At 45.0% G+C, this 14,594-nt stretch overlaps 2 protein-coding genes across 2 annotated transcripts in view; one reads left to right on the top strand and one right to left on the bottom strand.

Annotated features, from left to right (window-relative positions):
• The window catches only part of LOC142563111 (uncharacterized), a 79,728-nt gene extending 68,557 nt beyond the window's left edge, over nt 1-11,171 (top strand). Inside the window, exons 3-4 of the mRNA XM_075673642.1 lie at nt 1,357-1,596; nt 2,378-11,171. Of these exons, the coding sequence (XP_075529757.1) occupies nt 1,357-1,596; nt 2,378-3,307 (1,170 nt within the window). The 3' untranslated portion in view covers nt 3,308-11,171. The remainder of the gene's footprint in view (nt 1-1,356; nt 1,597-2,377) is intronic.
• Nucleotides 11,172-12,978: 1,807 nt separating this feature from the next.
• Nucleotides 12,979-14,594, bottom strand: part of LOC142563109 (small subunit processome component 20 homolog) — an 83,054-nt gene continuing 81,438 nt past the window's right edge. Inside the window, exon 61 of the mRNA XM_075673636.1 lies at nt 12,979-13,189. Coding sequence (XP_075529751.1) covers nt 13,067-13,189 — 123 coding nt within the window. The 3' untranslated portion in view covers nt 12,979-13,066. The remainder of the gene's footprint in view (nt 13,190-14,594) is intronic.

Raw genomic sequence — 14,594 nt, 5'->3', positions numbered from 1 at the left:
TGAGCTGTTTTTGCAGATACCGGCTGACAGTAGCCTGTCATGTTCCGCAGTGCGTAGCAATGCCTCTGAAGAGACATTCCACCTTGTGGCTCTTTGTACTGAAGAACACAATGAGTGCTTGAACCTTGTTCTTCACCTGCCTCTAGTCGCAGTCAAGCTTCAAATCTTCCAGTAAGACTACAGCCTTACTCTACCCTCGTGGGTTTTTCTTCCGTGATCCTAAAATTGTTCATAACAGTTGCCATGGCCTTATCATTAAACAGCTTTTGTGGCATGACTACAAAGCCTCCGCCCTTATCACCCAGCATTAATGCGTGCATGGAGTCCCTTATGTATCCTGCTACTCTTCGTATTATGCGGGTGCCGTCCTTGTAGCTGTTCCACACGGTGTAGACACTTTCGAGGCGGCAACACTCCTCCTCGATTTTCACTTTTTCTGCGAACCTTTAACTTTTATGTGGGTCAAGATGTGAAGCCAGTGTCACCTGAGCCTCGACGACATCAGCAACTTTTATGGAGAAGTCAAGGTTATGCGAGATCGTGACGCCCAAGATGGTGACATGGTCGGCAGTGGTCAGTTTGGATGCAGTGATTATAAAATTAATCAAATCAATTAATGATTGCACAAGTTATCTTGTATACATATCTCAGTCAAATAAAAAAAACATTTCTATGCACGATTTTTTACTGGTGTTTTTTTGGTTTAGCAAGCCGCCCGGAGATGTCGATACGAGTGCTGCTTCTCCTGTTATCCATGACTATAGAGTATCCATGACCACGGGATCACGGGACCCTCTCCCCTTTGTTCTTTTGTGAGGAGGAGGAGACGATACAGCACTTTCTTCTATCTTGTCGCCGCTTTGCTGCGTTAAGAAAAAGATTGTTGGAGATACCTTTTCGAAGAATTGGCCTGGACTTGACAGAACCTGCAATTCTTTCGTTCGGGGCGCCCACTTTGGGATTCAGCCACAGGGATGCATGCTTCGCTGTCCAAACATTCCTTACAGAATCTAAACGAATGCCCGGCTAATTGTTTTTTTTATTACTTTTAAATTAATTATTACTCATTCAACAGCACCTTCCTGATTTTATTTTAGCCGGTAATTCAACCCTATTCGATGCTATTCCCATAGATGTTAGGAAATTTATGCTCTATATTATTTTGGAATAATCCGCCCATTTCTTGGCCAATCCCCCATCGTGGGTAGGAGCCACACGTGCCACAGGCTACAACAACAACAACATCTTCGTTCATGGTAACACACATAAGGTATTGGGAGAATATGAGCATTTTCTGTGCGTCATGGTGTTTGTATTCTAGTAAGGCCAATTCTGATCAGCGTGAGGACGATGCAGGTGTGGAACCTGGACGAGCAGGGCGCCGAGGTGAGCCCAGGCAAGATCGAGGTGAACGCGAACGACCTGGTGCTATACCAGCGTGGCCGGCCACCCGTGCGGTGGCCCTTGCGCGGTCTGCGCCGCTACGGCTTCGACGCGCACCTCTTCTCCTTCGAGAGTGGCCGCCGTTGCCCCACGGGATCGGGCATCTACGCCTTCAAGTGCCACCGCGCAGAGGCGCTCTTCAACGCCCTGCAGGTATAGTGCTCCTTCCTTATGGCCAGTAATAATGCTTGTAAAGCAAAGCTTTGCGTACCCTATATCCCACCAGTCGTCACCCTTAGCTTCCTGTCCATGAGCTTCTTGCCCAGAAATGTAGGACGATCACGGAGACTGCAATAGTAGACTATCCAGAAGATAGTATACAGTCGGCCCTCGCTACAACAAAGCCATGTCTGACACGAAAATGCCTCCGTTTATCGAATGTTATGAGTAAGCTTTCATTCCATGCCGATATTGGCGAGAAGCTTTTTAGATTTGCTTCGTTATATCCGTGTTTGTTATATCGAGATTTAACTGTTACCCAAACTGGGCCTATCCCTGAGACTTGTGTGATCAAATGTAGTTGGCCAGTTAGGATGCTTCTTACACCAGTGCATGATGTATGCGTCCTGTTCTAATGTGGTTCGTAACGCGAGCTGATCCTGCTGGCATTTCAATTCTGATGATGCTATCACATCACAGTCGCCAAGGTGTAGCATGTGGTCCTAGCTTCTTTGCCCCATCCTCCAGGTTTGGTATCGCCATCTCACTGAGTAGACGTAACAGGTACCTCCCACAGAACTGTGGCGCTTAGAGGGAAAGCATGACCATTTGCAGGATAACGGACATCGACATCGACATGAACAATGAACGATATCCATGGTCGCACAGCCCTTTTGTCACTGACATCGGTATCCCATTACCTTTTGCAATGCTCCAGGTTTCAGTTCTATAGGGGGCAAGTAAGCTTCATTCGTTTTCGTCCACTTGCTCGCAGGAGTGCATCCAGAACTCGGGCGCCGCGTCCGCCATGACGACGACCATCAGCAGTTCGGCAACGGCCACCGACCAGCAGCAGCCGGTGCCATCTTCCAGCGTGGCCCCGCTGACGAGCCAGAGGAACGACATCATCTTTCCCCCACCCATCAGCAACGGCCCCACAGTCGACTCGTCGGGCTACCTTGAACCCATCTCTCTGGGTCCCCTGCGTCCTTCCACAACTACGCAGTCAAACGCAGCCGCCATTGCCACGCCCACCGTGACGGCGCAGAGCCTGCCACAACACGTTCAGCATTCCTACGTCAACTCATGCGCCCAGTGTGGCCAGCCGCACCCGCCACCCTGCGTTGACATCAACACTAACTACGCCAAGCTGGATGACCTACTCAGACAGGAAGCAGTCGTCAAGCAGAGAGACAGCAACCACTTCTACGTCAACGTAAACCCCATGCCCTTGGGTCAGCAGCAGCAGCAGCACCAACAACCGCCGCCATCGCAGACGCACTCGTACGCGAACCTGAGCTGTCCGGCGTCCCCCGAGCGCGCTGTGCCATCATCAGCAGCAGCGTCATCATCAACAGCAGCAGCAGCTGGCCTCGTCAATAACGGCGGGTTGGCAGACGAAGTCAATTACGTGGTGCTCGACCTGGACCACCAGAGCGACTCAAGCACGAGTGCTGTGTCACCCGTGGCGACCGCAGCGCCCGTGGTAGGCACGTCGGCGGTGGCGCCAAGTGGCGCCACTGCGGCTCTGGCGCCACCGGGCTCGCAGCCCACGTCACCCATACGCACGCCCGAGGGCTACGCGACTATCGACTTCGACCGGACGGCCGCACTGTCCAACTCGGCCAACCCGAGTGCACACCACCACGACGACAGCGTGCGCAAGACTCGCCACAACAGCAACGCAGTGCCCGTGCTGTGCTGAACAGTGGGGGGGTATGTGCGCACATGGGTGAGCACTATGGCCCAGCTGATAAAGTGCATGCATTTTCCAACCTTGCTGACCAGAAGCTAACTACCACAACGACAGCTTGTGCAAGACAAGCTACTGCAGCAATGTTTGTCAGTGGTCTGCTAAGTGATGAGGTGTGTCGTTTGGGTATGCGTGCATCTGTGTAGGTGTGACGATAACCAGCCCTGCTGATAATGTGACGAGAGAACAGCCCAAGTTGCTGCTCTGCGAGTGAACAGGCCACAGCAGATGTCAAATTAGGCCTCAGGGTGGAGTTCCGGAAGTTAGAGGCAACGAGCACACTTATGCTCTCTCCTCCTGGAATGCCAGGGGCTGCCCAGAACTCTTGGCAACCGGTCACAACTGGCTTGCCAGATTTGTGCTGTGAGCGATGCAGTGCTCCCAAGACGTAGCACCGAGCTGTTGCTTCAGAGGAGGCACAAGATGGTGTCTGGGTGGCACACTTGTTTGGTGCATGTGCATGCTCTGTGTGAATGGTGTTTGTGGGCTATTCGTACGTGCTCTGCTGATGGCCGAGAAAAGCTGCCTCAATGCCGTTATTCAAATTATTGACAAGCTGGTCATGCCAACAATACTTGCCAGGTCATATAATCTTGCTCAGTTTCCGCTTCTGGAAACAGTTTGAACACATTTTCGACCACCTACCGTATCTTCACTATTCTAACATGCTCCTGATTTCTATAACAAGAAAAAACGTAGCAAGCTTCCTATTTTGGGAGTCAGAAAAGAAATCAAACATGCGAAATTTACCGTCACTGGATCAAAATTAAGCCACTAGCATCAATAATGTAAAATAAGTCTTCTTTTGAATGAGCCTTAATAACGGAAGTGAGACATCACTGGCCACCCTTTGAGCATTGTCAGCCTAAAAAATCAGGCACGGAGATTTAAGCACAGTAACCTACATGGAAACTTGTTCCATCGCCATCTTGTGATGGCAATCGTGTTGGCTCTGACGGTCAGCTGTCACCGATGCCTCAAATGCAGCTTTAGTTATATATGTCCGATTGTAACACGCAGGCAATTTGTCGACATATTTTCTGGGAAAGAAAGTGCATCTTAGGGTTGGGTGAATACATATGGTACACTTAGTTTCGTGTACAATTGCTGCGTGCAAAGCCAAGCTCAAGATGCTAGTGACATTTGGAAAAACTCACAAAGCGCGTGACACATTTTCCTTATTTCTCTTTCTTTATAGATAGGTATAATTTGCTCTAGTGAGTTAATACCTTAATAACTTAGTACTATAATTTGACGCACACATAGGTGGAAAACAAACGAGCATGAGAATGTGAAGTTAAGTGATATGCTCTAATGTACTGTCAGACTTAAGGAAGTTTTTGGGTGCCCATCACCAGAACAGTCACCAAGTATAGTTCTAGGGTTCCTGCATCACTAATGATACTCCAGACCTGTGGTGAAATAGAGTAACTGTCCTTACATTCAATCTTTACATTTTCGAAGTGCAGCAAGTGTTGTAGAAGACTTATGCCTGTGCCACGTGGGCTAAAAATATTATATTGAATCGATAATGCCTTAAGTTTTCTTATGAAATGTTTTTTCAGTGGAGCTGCCACATGACCAAATATAATTGCATTTTGTACGATGATGTCGACGACAGCATCTTCTGGAGTGAGCAACTTCTAATTAAAAGATAAATGCATCTTTACAAGTTTCATCTGCATTTGCGAATAGTGAAATATAAAATAAGCATGCTATGGTAACATTAGCTTTATTCTGTGGCAACTGACAGTGTTGAAACCGACTGTAGCAACTTCTGCAATTGCATGTCAAATTGAAAGCCCAGAAGCAAAACACCGCCTGCTGCTTCGAAGCCATTACAACGCCGACCTGAGGAAGTTTGCCGACTACAACTACTGACAGCATGGTAATCGAAGGCTACATATAATTTCTGACATGATAGATGCTGTTCCAAATACTTCCATTAAACTGGTCTACACAAGCTATGGCATTGAGAGCACACTTTTCTCAGTCAAATGAGTTCTGGCGAGCGCGTTAAGTAACACATGACACTAAAGCAAATGACATTCAGTTTGTCCATGTGGCATTGCACAAATAGCATTAAAATTTAAGGCATTAGCAGGTTAATGTAATTTTTTTCTGCCCATGTGGCACAGGCAGCAAAAAAGTTCTTGTTTGTGGTCACGTGTGTTTTTGTGGTCACGTGTCTGTAGACCTTTAACACAGATGGTAACCTTTGTCACAAGCGCTACCAGCTCTGAAGGCATCACATCTTGTCCACAGCACCAAACGCAAAACACCAGATTTATAGATGTTGGGCTTAATTCATTAGGGCATACAGACTGCATTTTACCAGCAGACACTCATTTTTCATGCCAGATTGTAGCATTGGATGGCAACTTTCCTCTGGTCTGTCACGATTTAGCATAGTAAAGAGACCAGTGCATTTAACTGGTAGCAGAAAAAAAATATTGGCTGTCTGCTTTGCATGCTGTAGATGCAGAGCTGGCCATATGCCAAACACGTGTCCTGGTAACGTTGTTCCATGCAGCAAATAGTCATGTCAGGGCATCTATAATGGCTGCAAACACGGCGATGGCTTTCCCAGATAATCATGGTTAGGATAACTGAAAAGGCAGAAAATTCCACATTTGCCTGGTGTATTACCATATCTGGCTTCAGTGCTTGTTTTGTGCTGCATTACTGTTGCTCTTCAGAGAGATGATGTCCTGTGTATATGAGGCATGCTTTATCCGAGACCTGCTATGTATATAAGTGCCATATACTAAGCCTAGAGGTAAAATACAGAGGAAGACATGGGCTTTCCCAGTTTGATCGAATGTTTTGCAGTCCTTGCAGACTAACATAGGTGCAAGAATCCTTTCTCATCAACTTTTCTTGGCATGTCGATGCAAAGTTCTTACTGATGTTGACGTTAACCACGAGTTTGAACTGAAGAGCATGATTGAGCTGGACTTGCATGGCTTTTGGTTGTATTGCGGAATGATCTCGTGCTAGGCAGTCATCTTCACTGTTTCTGGCTGGTGTTCTACAAGTCCATTTTGCTTTACCAAAGTAGTTCATGCTCTGAATGACGTCACTTTTATTTATTGACATAGAAACATTTACAGCAGCTAACCTGAAGTTTGTTTCACTTGGGCATTTTTATTCTACACGTTTTACACATTTTTACATGCCTGGATAGCAAATTGTTTCGTCAGCCAGAGGACATAAGCTGATGCATTATTATCCTTGACTGCAATTTATTTTTTGCACATCAGAAGTGTCTGTAGAAGGAATGTCATTAGCAGGGATCAAAACGGTCTAACTGAGCTGTTGCACTTGCAGGAAATCGATGCCTCATGCACTTCTTCAGAAACATGCTTCAATGAGAGTGCAGAACCCAAGTGCCAGCTCAAACGTTATCTTCACTCACACATAAGCCTGCATCAATACCTGCCACTTTCTTTTTGTTGGCTTCGTGACTGCACATGTAGCAGGGTATTCTTGCAGGGTAATGTTGCATCACACATTGACCAGGCCTAACTGCCAAACGTGGGTGAGTGCCAGCTGGAGCCGTGTTTTAAGTATTTTAAGTATTCCAGCCACTGACCAAAGATGACCAGGTGCTAATGTGCCAGTTGCATTTCACAGGCATTTCAATCACATCGCCACCAAAGAAAAGGCACGGTGTGTTATCGACGTGTTAGCACTTGTTTTAGCCAAAGCTTGTTCATGTTTCGTTTGTTCGTCAATTTAAGCGTACATTTCGCAAAGATCTCATGAAGTGTTCCTGATGTCTCCCGTTCTTTAATTTTTTTCTTTCTTCTAATGCATGTTAATGTGTAACGAGTATGCAACTTTGAAAGATGGAGCGTTATAATTTATCAGCTTGTACGCAGAGAGCTCCAGTGACCCGCGGTCATTTGATACATGGCTATATGTGCAGCCATTTTTACTTTTCCCAGTACGTGTTTACTTTGCGTCTATGTGGAGGGAGTTTTCTTCAAAGTTAATCATGCTTGTGCTTGCTCGTATTTGCAAGGCGGTCGAGTCATTGGTCCTGACTGAGGTCTCAAATAGGTAAGCATAAGCGCTGAAAGGCTGCTTTATTGACACAAAATAAAAATGTTTTAAATTTTTATTTTAAATTCAGGCGCATTTACCGTCCAGTGTTTGACTTTTGTCGCCCCACGAAAATGAGTGAGAGACACATTTCAAGACTAAGGATTACAAACAGAGGCTTTAAAGATAAAATCACAGTATTTACATTTCCTATTGATGTAAACACGGCGTGCGCTTTTGTATTTCTTGTATAATGAACCGTTCCAAGGAAATGTGAAGCTATGACCAGATTTCTTACAGGCAGCTTCTGTTAAAAACGGCCTTCCCCCTCTTTGACAGGGATAACTTTAAGCCGTGTTCAGCCATACAGGCTGTTCACTGCAGTGTGTTAAGCCTAATTTTATTTCTGCTGAAGTCGTACTACCACACTTGCAAAGCTACTGCACAACAAAGTTAGGCTTAGCTACATTTGCTATTTCAATGCCTCCTTTAGATCTTAAAATGCCTGCTGCATGAGCCGAGAAGCTGGTTCTGGCCCCTTTCCTCTTTCCTCCTCTACACCAGGGTTGGCTGCGAGCGCTAGTTGCGGCGGCTGCTCCAAACTTGAATTACGTTCCCCTGCTTCCGAGATTTCAGCGGCGGCTGTTGCAATCCCGGAGGCAGGACCCGCGGTCTCTCATCAAGCCATTGGTCGAGCGCGCGCCAGCCTAGCAATTGTCAATTCCTCCGCAACAGGAAGTAGGGTCGGCAGCAAGCGCAGTCTTTCCGCGAATACCCTGAACCACAGGAACCTCCGCTCCAACGGGAAAACTAGTGAAGTGACAGGCATCTAGTAAAGGAGGCATTGGCTCTTCACAGCAGTGTGTTGTGGCAACTTTTAGCCTGCACAGACACTGCAGCTAAGCCTAATTTTATTTCTACTTAAGTCGTACTGCCACACCAGCAGAAGAGTTGTCATTGGCAGTAATAAGCGTGTGGTAGTATGGTTGCTGTACAGAGTACCATAATCAAGGCTCAGCCACAAAGCTACCATTACTCACAACAATGTGTTAAGCCTACCTTTGTTAGCCCCATGTATGTCCAGAACCTGTGGCTAAACCTAATTTTCTTGTATACAAAAAATTATGTGACATTCTTATTATTGACAACAGCATCTGATTTGCAGCTTCTGTTCCACTTTCACAGCTAATTTTATAGGCAATGTTATGACTGTTACAGATTTTTAAGGCTTTGAGTTGTGTATTCTGACGACACATAGATGGATCCACAAAAGTAATCAAGTTAAACCTACGTTGTGCTTTAAAAGTTTACTATGATCGTTAAAAATGCAGTTAAATATTGAGCTATGTTTAATAGGCAAACAATGGTTACTCCTCAGTTGAAAGAATGTCCACATATGTTTCCTGCAAGCAATAGTTTATGCCTGTCCTGTTGCCGTTATTGTGTGGAAGCACAATGAGCATGTGAGACGTTGCAACATTGAGGCATTAGTTTTATTAATTAAAAAAATTAATTTTTGTGCACAAGCTTACAGACCCACACAAAATTCTTACATTAGCCACTTGAATTGGACATTTTCTTTTCAATGCAGAAAATTTTGTTCAAACTAGTTCACTGTGTCGACTCAGTAAAGCATGAATTTTGCAGTACTATGTTCGACAATGGAGGGCACGACCTAAAGTTCCCCGTTACAAGGTCTGTGCAAAGCATCATGAATTTTGCAGTACTACGTTTGACAATGGAGGGCATGACCTAAAGCTTCCCCGTTACCAGGTCTGTGCAAAAATGCACAGATGCTCATACCATTAACAGCGTAACATTGAAGTGGACAGTTGGGAGAGGGTGGCATTTTAAAAAATGATCGCTGCTTAAGTACCATCCAATTCATCCTGGCCTTTGCATCGCTGCGAGCATACCATCGGTGAACAACGAACAGCAATTCCTCTTGCAAATCCAGCTGCAACTGACAGAGAGTAAATTGTAACATGGCAAACTGTTCTGGTACTGCCACCAGGTAGAAATTTTAGGTTACTTTGGCTTGTTCAGCTATGTGGCTTCTTTGGTTAACCAGTTTAAAAAGTGTCATTGTCAACGTGAAAGTTGTGCAGTCGGTTGCCTAGTCCTAGCTTGTGCCAGATACCAAAGACCACACATGCGAGCGTTTCAGGCATTTTCAGATGGTGTTGTTGTTGCTCAGGTGCTAACTTTGGGTGCTCTTGTGTACTAATTCCCCGTTACTTTACGTACACTTACAGTCGTGAGAAAATGTCTGGAGACCACAGGTGCTATGAAAATACCTTTTTCAGTTCACTGCCTATGCATAAAATTCAACCAATGTCATGCATTACAGTAATTCCACATTGCTTGGCTGCGCTAGAACAAATTTTTTGCTGATGACATGGTCTCTAAACTTTTGCTCTCAGCTGTACCTTTTGTGGTGCTAGTTGCCAGAAAAAAATATATTGCGGATCTTGGGAATGTGTTTTAAGTTACGTCATACAGATGTTAAAGCAACCAACAGTTGATTCAAAGTACATGTTTACTTGAAGTGTTGCATATACATAAATGCAGGTAATGCTGCAAGTTGTGTTTGAGGCCTGTTGGAAGTTTTCTGCACAGAGTACAGAGGCACCAGGGCATTAAGTATAAATCTCAAATATCTATGGCAGCAATTTTTCCCGTGTCCGTTGATTTGCAACTGCCTTTGCAGAGTTGAAGCAGCATGCAGTGTTACTGTGCATACGTGACAAACTTTGGCCCTGCTGCAACCTCGCAAAATGGCAGAACTGTACAGGGTGTGAGCTTTTATGTGAGTAACAGTGTTTTGTGCATGTCTGTTGTACAATGGGTGTTGCTCTCGCTGTAGCTAAGCATTTCTTCTGTATCCGTATGGCAGGAAAAATGTTGACGAGTACCTTAACATTGTGCCTCTGAAAGAAAGCGCATAAATGGAATCGGGTTGCTAAAAAAGTAACTTCACATGAAGTTGATGTCAAATATGCCCGAGTCTCTAGTGTGACCTTCTGCCAAGTTGCTTCAAAAAAAAAAAAAAGAGAGAGAGAGATGCATCGTAATGGCATTTCAGTGGAGAATTCTTTTCACTCCTAGCAACAACATTCTGTCACATATTTTATTTTGGAATGCAGAGATATGGCATTACCTTTAGATGAAACCAGTCATCAGTGCACACAATGCAGCATGCACATAATAGAAGTGATGCTGCTACCTGATGTCTTTTTTTTCCCTCAGTTAAGGTATGTGAGGTGCGTTCATGGCTTGGCTTGACTTGGAAGAAGTCTCAGAAGGAATGCATTCTTTCTCACATTTATACAAGCTCTAATTAAAACATGTTCATTGCGGTTTTTGTACTATCTGGCTGCCTTTGCAGATTGTCAGGAAATTAGTTCCACTCACACAATTGTGGTTTAAGGCATTTCCATGCAATGTGCTTGTTAAACTTCACATTTGAACTTGTTAGTTAAAATAATGCTGGTAACCTAGGAGTTTTCAAAATGGAGGCAGCCAGTTAAATAAGGTACCAAGTGACCGCACATTTCCATTCCAGCACCTACTAGCACTTGGCAGTTTGTCAGCACACACCGGGCATTCCTACGAGTCGCAATCATTATTGTATCAAGTGTCCACTGCAGAAAAAAAAAAATGCCAAAGATAGAGTAAATATGTACCTGTTAACATGTCCGCTGGTTCCTGAGAAGACGACTACTATTTATGGAGAAAAGGTGAAATAAAGAAGCTTCATATCGTTCTACCCGCATTGTTGTTTTTGGCTGCAGTGCTACTAGACGGCTCAAACAGCCGATCAACTTTTCTGCACGCCAAATTATACTGGTCCTTACAAATCAACGCTAAGTTAAAGTTCAATGCTTTACAGTAGGGGTGTACAAATATTCAAATACCACTGAATACTATATTTATACTCCATTCAAAAACTAGGCACCTGAAAGTGATCAAAGCAAATCAAATGTATTGCTGGCTGTGTGGGAGTGAACACGGTTCCTAGCCAGTGTTTCCATCTTATCTAAGAATATGTGTGGCATTGTGCTGAATCTTGTAACGATTTCGTGCTGTGCCAAAATTTTCCCTGCAAAACGTGCTCAGCCACTGGACGAATAAGCTTTGCTGAAAAGCCAGCCTCTCACAGCAGCAAGGGGCACGGATTTGCCGACAAGGGTACACAACCAGCAAATGCAGCCACATGCAGCCTCTCAATACGTAGAGGCTTAGCTTGGCTTGCTCCGAGGTTTGAGTGCAGTTGGAGAGTACTAGGTCAACTAGGCATTGCTAGTTTTGGTTTCGAGGCAGCGCCAGTGGCATGGCCGATAAGGTATGAAAACCGCAACATTGCTATTTCAAGGCAAAGCTTTCTTTGCGACACCCCCTCACCCCCTGTGGCTCACTTGCTGACCTTGCCTGCCGCCTGCTGCTGCTTGTGCGTTCTCATCGAATAGCTCACACTTGGCTGCGGGAAAGTGGTGCCATCTAGGAACGATGACTTGCACTACTTCGCCCGTAGCACTGGAAGGCAGAGGGCTAGCCAGCCTGGGCATGCGGGCCGTTGGCCGCTGATGGAGAAGGCGAGGAGGGCCGCGAAGCAGAGCCACAATGAGACGGGAGTGAGGGCACTGGAGGGAATGGCCTCGCGTTGCACATTGGCCGCCTGGCAACAGCGTGGACGGTCGCATCTGGCATCTGCGCCTCCAAAAGAAAATCAGGTGCCCCGAACATGGGTGGAGAAAGACAGCTTGCCTCTAGGGTGTCTAGCACAGCTGACGTTCGTCTTTTATTGCTAAAGTTATACAATGTACACATTTCCTTGTAGATATACACCAGATTTGTAAAATATGATGCGGGAACCTTGCTGTGTTGACAAGGACAAAGGACATCATAGTACATAGGTGTCCATGAGCCCTTCGTTAGGACCGGGCTTTAGCAACATTATAACCGGGAAAACACATGAACAAGGAACGCATCAGCAGGGTTATACTGTACATTTTACTTGATGTCGACTCTTAAAAGCTCATCCACAATTTTCTACATCTCTTGACCCATTTCACTCCTGGCATCACCCGAGGCTATGTTCGTGAATGCGCTTACAGGTGTGTGCAATAGCAAAAGACTTGGCATTTTCCAATTTTAATTGGACATCACTTGACGGGACAGTTACTGTTAATTCTTGTTTAAGGCATAGTTATATCCCTGAATAGCAAGAATGACGATGACTTTGTTACCTGCCACACAAAATTAGGTCAACACAAGAAGGGGGTCTGTCAGTATTGCACACGACAACACAAAGAATTTGCAGACGCAGGTGATTATAGCGGATTTGCACAGTGCAAGACAAATAGACAAGCTGGTGATATGTGCAGGCAGACCCTGCATCTGTACCAGTGAGACAAGGATCATCTGGTAAAATATCAAAACCCCTAATTAATTAGTAATTAGCGAAGTGCAATGAACCATGGTAAGTCAAGCATGTAGTCATGACAAGTGGTGGAAAGCCTTCTCAATGCAGTTACTGTTCTCAATGTATGCCTATGAAGAAATTGCACAGCATCTATAGAAGTTATTTTTCTTTAATTAGAGAAGACAATTACATGGCATTATTTGCCAGAAAAGGAATATATTACAAGGTACTTTACAAGCTCATGATGCCTTTCGCCTCTTAACCTTGCCAAACTGGACAGATTTCTTGCGCTTCAGGGCTTCCTTCTTCCTCAACTGCAGCTTTATCTTCTTGCGAGCTCCTGCCTCGGGGTTCCTGACCATCTGCGGACGAGTAAATTGGGCAAGGTTACTGGGCAGTTCCACTCTCAACCACCACACACAGTCACAATATCACAGAATGAGAGATATACCGAGTTTGATGAGAACATCGAGATGTTAGCGTGGCTCACAGCTTGGCATGCTACTGAACATGTTGAGTACATTTAAACACATAAACACATTCACAAGGAAGTCGAAAGCTTCTATGAAGATGTGGAATCGGCGATGGGTAAAGTCAAAACAGAATACACTATACTGATGGGCGACTTCAATGCCAAGGTAGGCAAGAGCAGACTGGAGACAAGTTAGTGTGGGAATATGGCATAGGCACTGGGAATAGTAGGGGAGAGTTATTAGTAGACTTTGCAGAACAGAATAATATGCGGATAATGAATACCTACTTCCGCAAGCGGGATAGCCGAAAGTGGACATGGAAGAACTCGAATGACGAAACTAGAAATGAAATAGACTTTATAATCTGCACTAACCCTGGCATCATACAAGATGTGGACATGCTCGGCAAGATGCGCTGCAGTAACCATAGGATGGTAAGAACTCGAATTAGCCTAGACTTGAGGAGAGAATGGAAGAAACTGCTACATAAGAAGCCAATCAATGAGTTAGCAGTAAGAGGGAAAATAGAGGAATTCCAGATCAAGCTATAGAACAGGTATTCAGCTTTAACTCAGGAAGAGGACCTTAGTGTTGAAGATATGAACGACCATCTTATGAGCATCATTAAGGAGTGTGCAATAGAAGTCGGTGGTAACTCCGTTAGACAGGATGCCAGTAAGCTATCGCAGGAGACGAAAGATCTGATCAAGAAACACCAATGTATGAAAGCCTCTAACCCTACAGCTAGAATAGACCTGGCAGAACTTTCGAAGTTAATCAACAAGCGTTAAGACAGCTGACATAAGAAAGTATAATATGGATAGAATCGAGCATGCTCTCAGAAACGGAGGAAGCCTAAAAGCAGTGAAGAAGAAACTAGGAATAGGCAAGAATCGGATGTATGCGTTAAGAGACAAAGCCGGCAATATCATTACTAATATGGATGAGATAGTTCAAGTGGCTGAGGAATTCTATACAGATTTGTACAGTACCAGTGACACTCACGACGATAATGGAAGATAGAATAGCCAAGAGGAATTCGAAATCCCACCAGTAACGCTCGAAGAAGTAAAGAAAGCCTTGGGAGATATAAGAAGAGGGAAGGCAGCTGGGGAGGATCAGGTAACAGCAGATTTGTTGAAGGATGGTGGGCAGATTGTTCTAGAGAAACTGGCCACCCTGTATACGCAATGCCTCATGACCTCGAGCGTACCGGAATCTTGGAAGAACGCTAACATAGTCCTAATCCATAAGAAAGGGGACGCCAAAGACTTGAAAAATTATAGACCGATCA

This window comes from Dermacentor variabilis, chromosome 11 (assembly GCF_050947875.1).
Source record: "Dermacentor variabilis isolate Ectoservices chromosome 11, ASM5094787v1, whole genome shotgun sequence".
Lineage (NCBI taxonomy): Eukaryota > Metazoa > Arthropoda > Arachnida > Ixodida > Ixodidae > Dermacentor > Dermacentor variabilis.
Note: the sequence above shows the minus strand (reverse complement) of the source record. Positions and strands in the feature narration are given on the sequence as shown.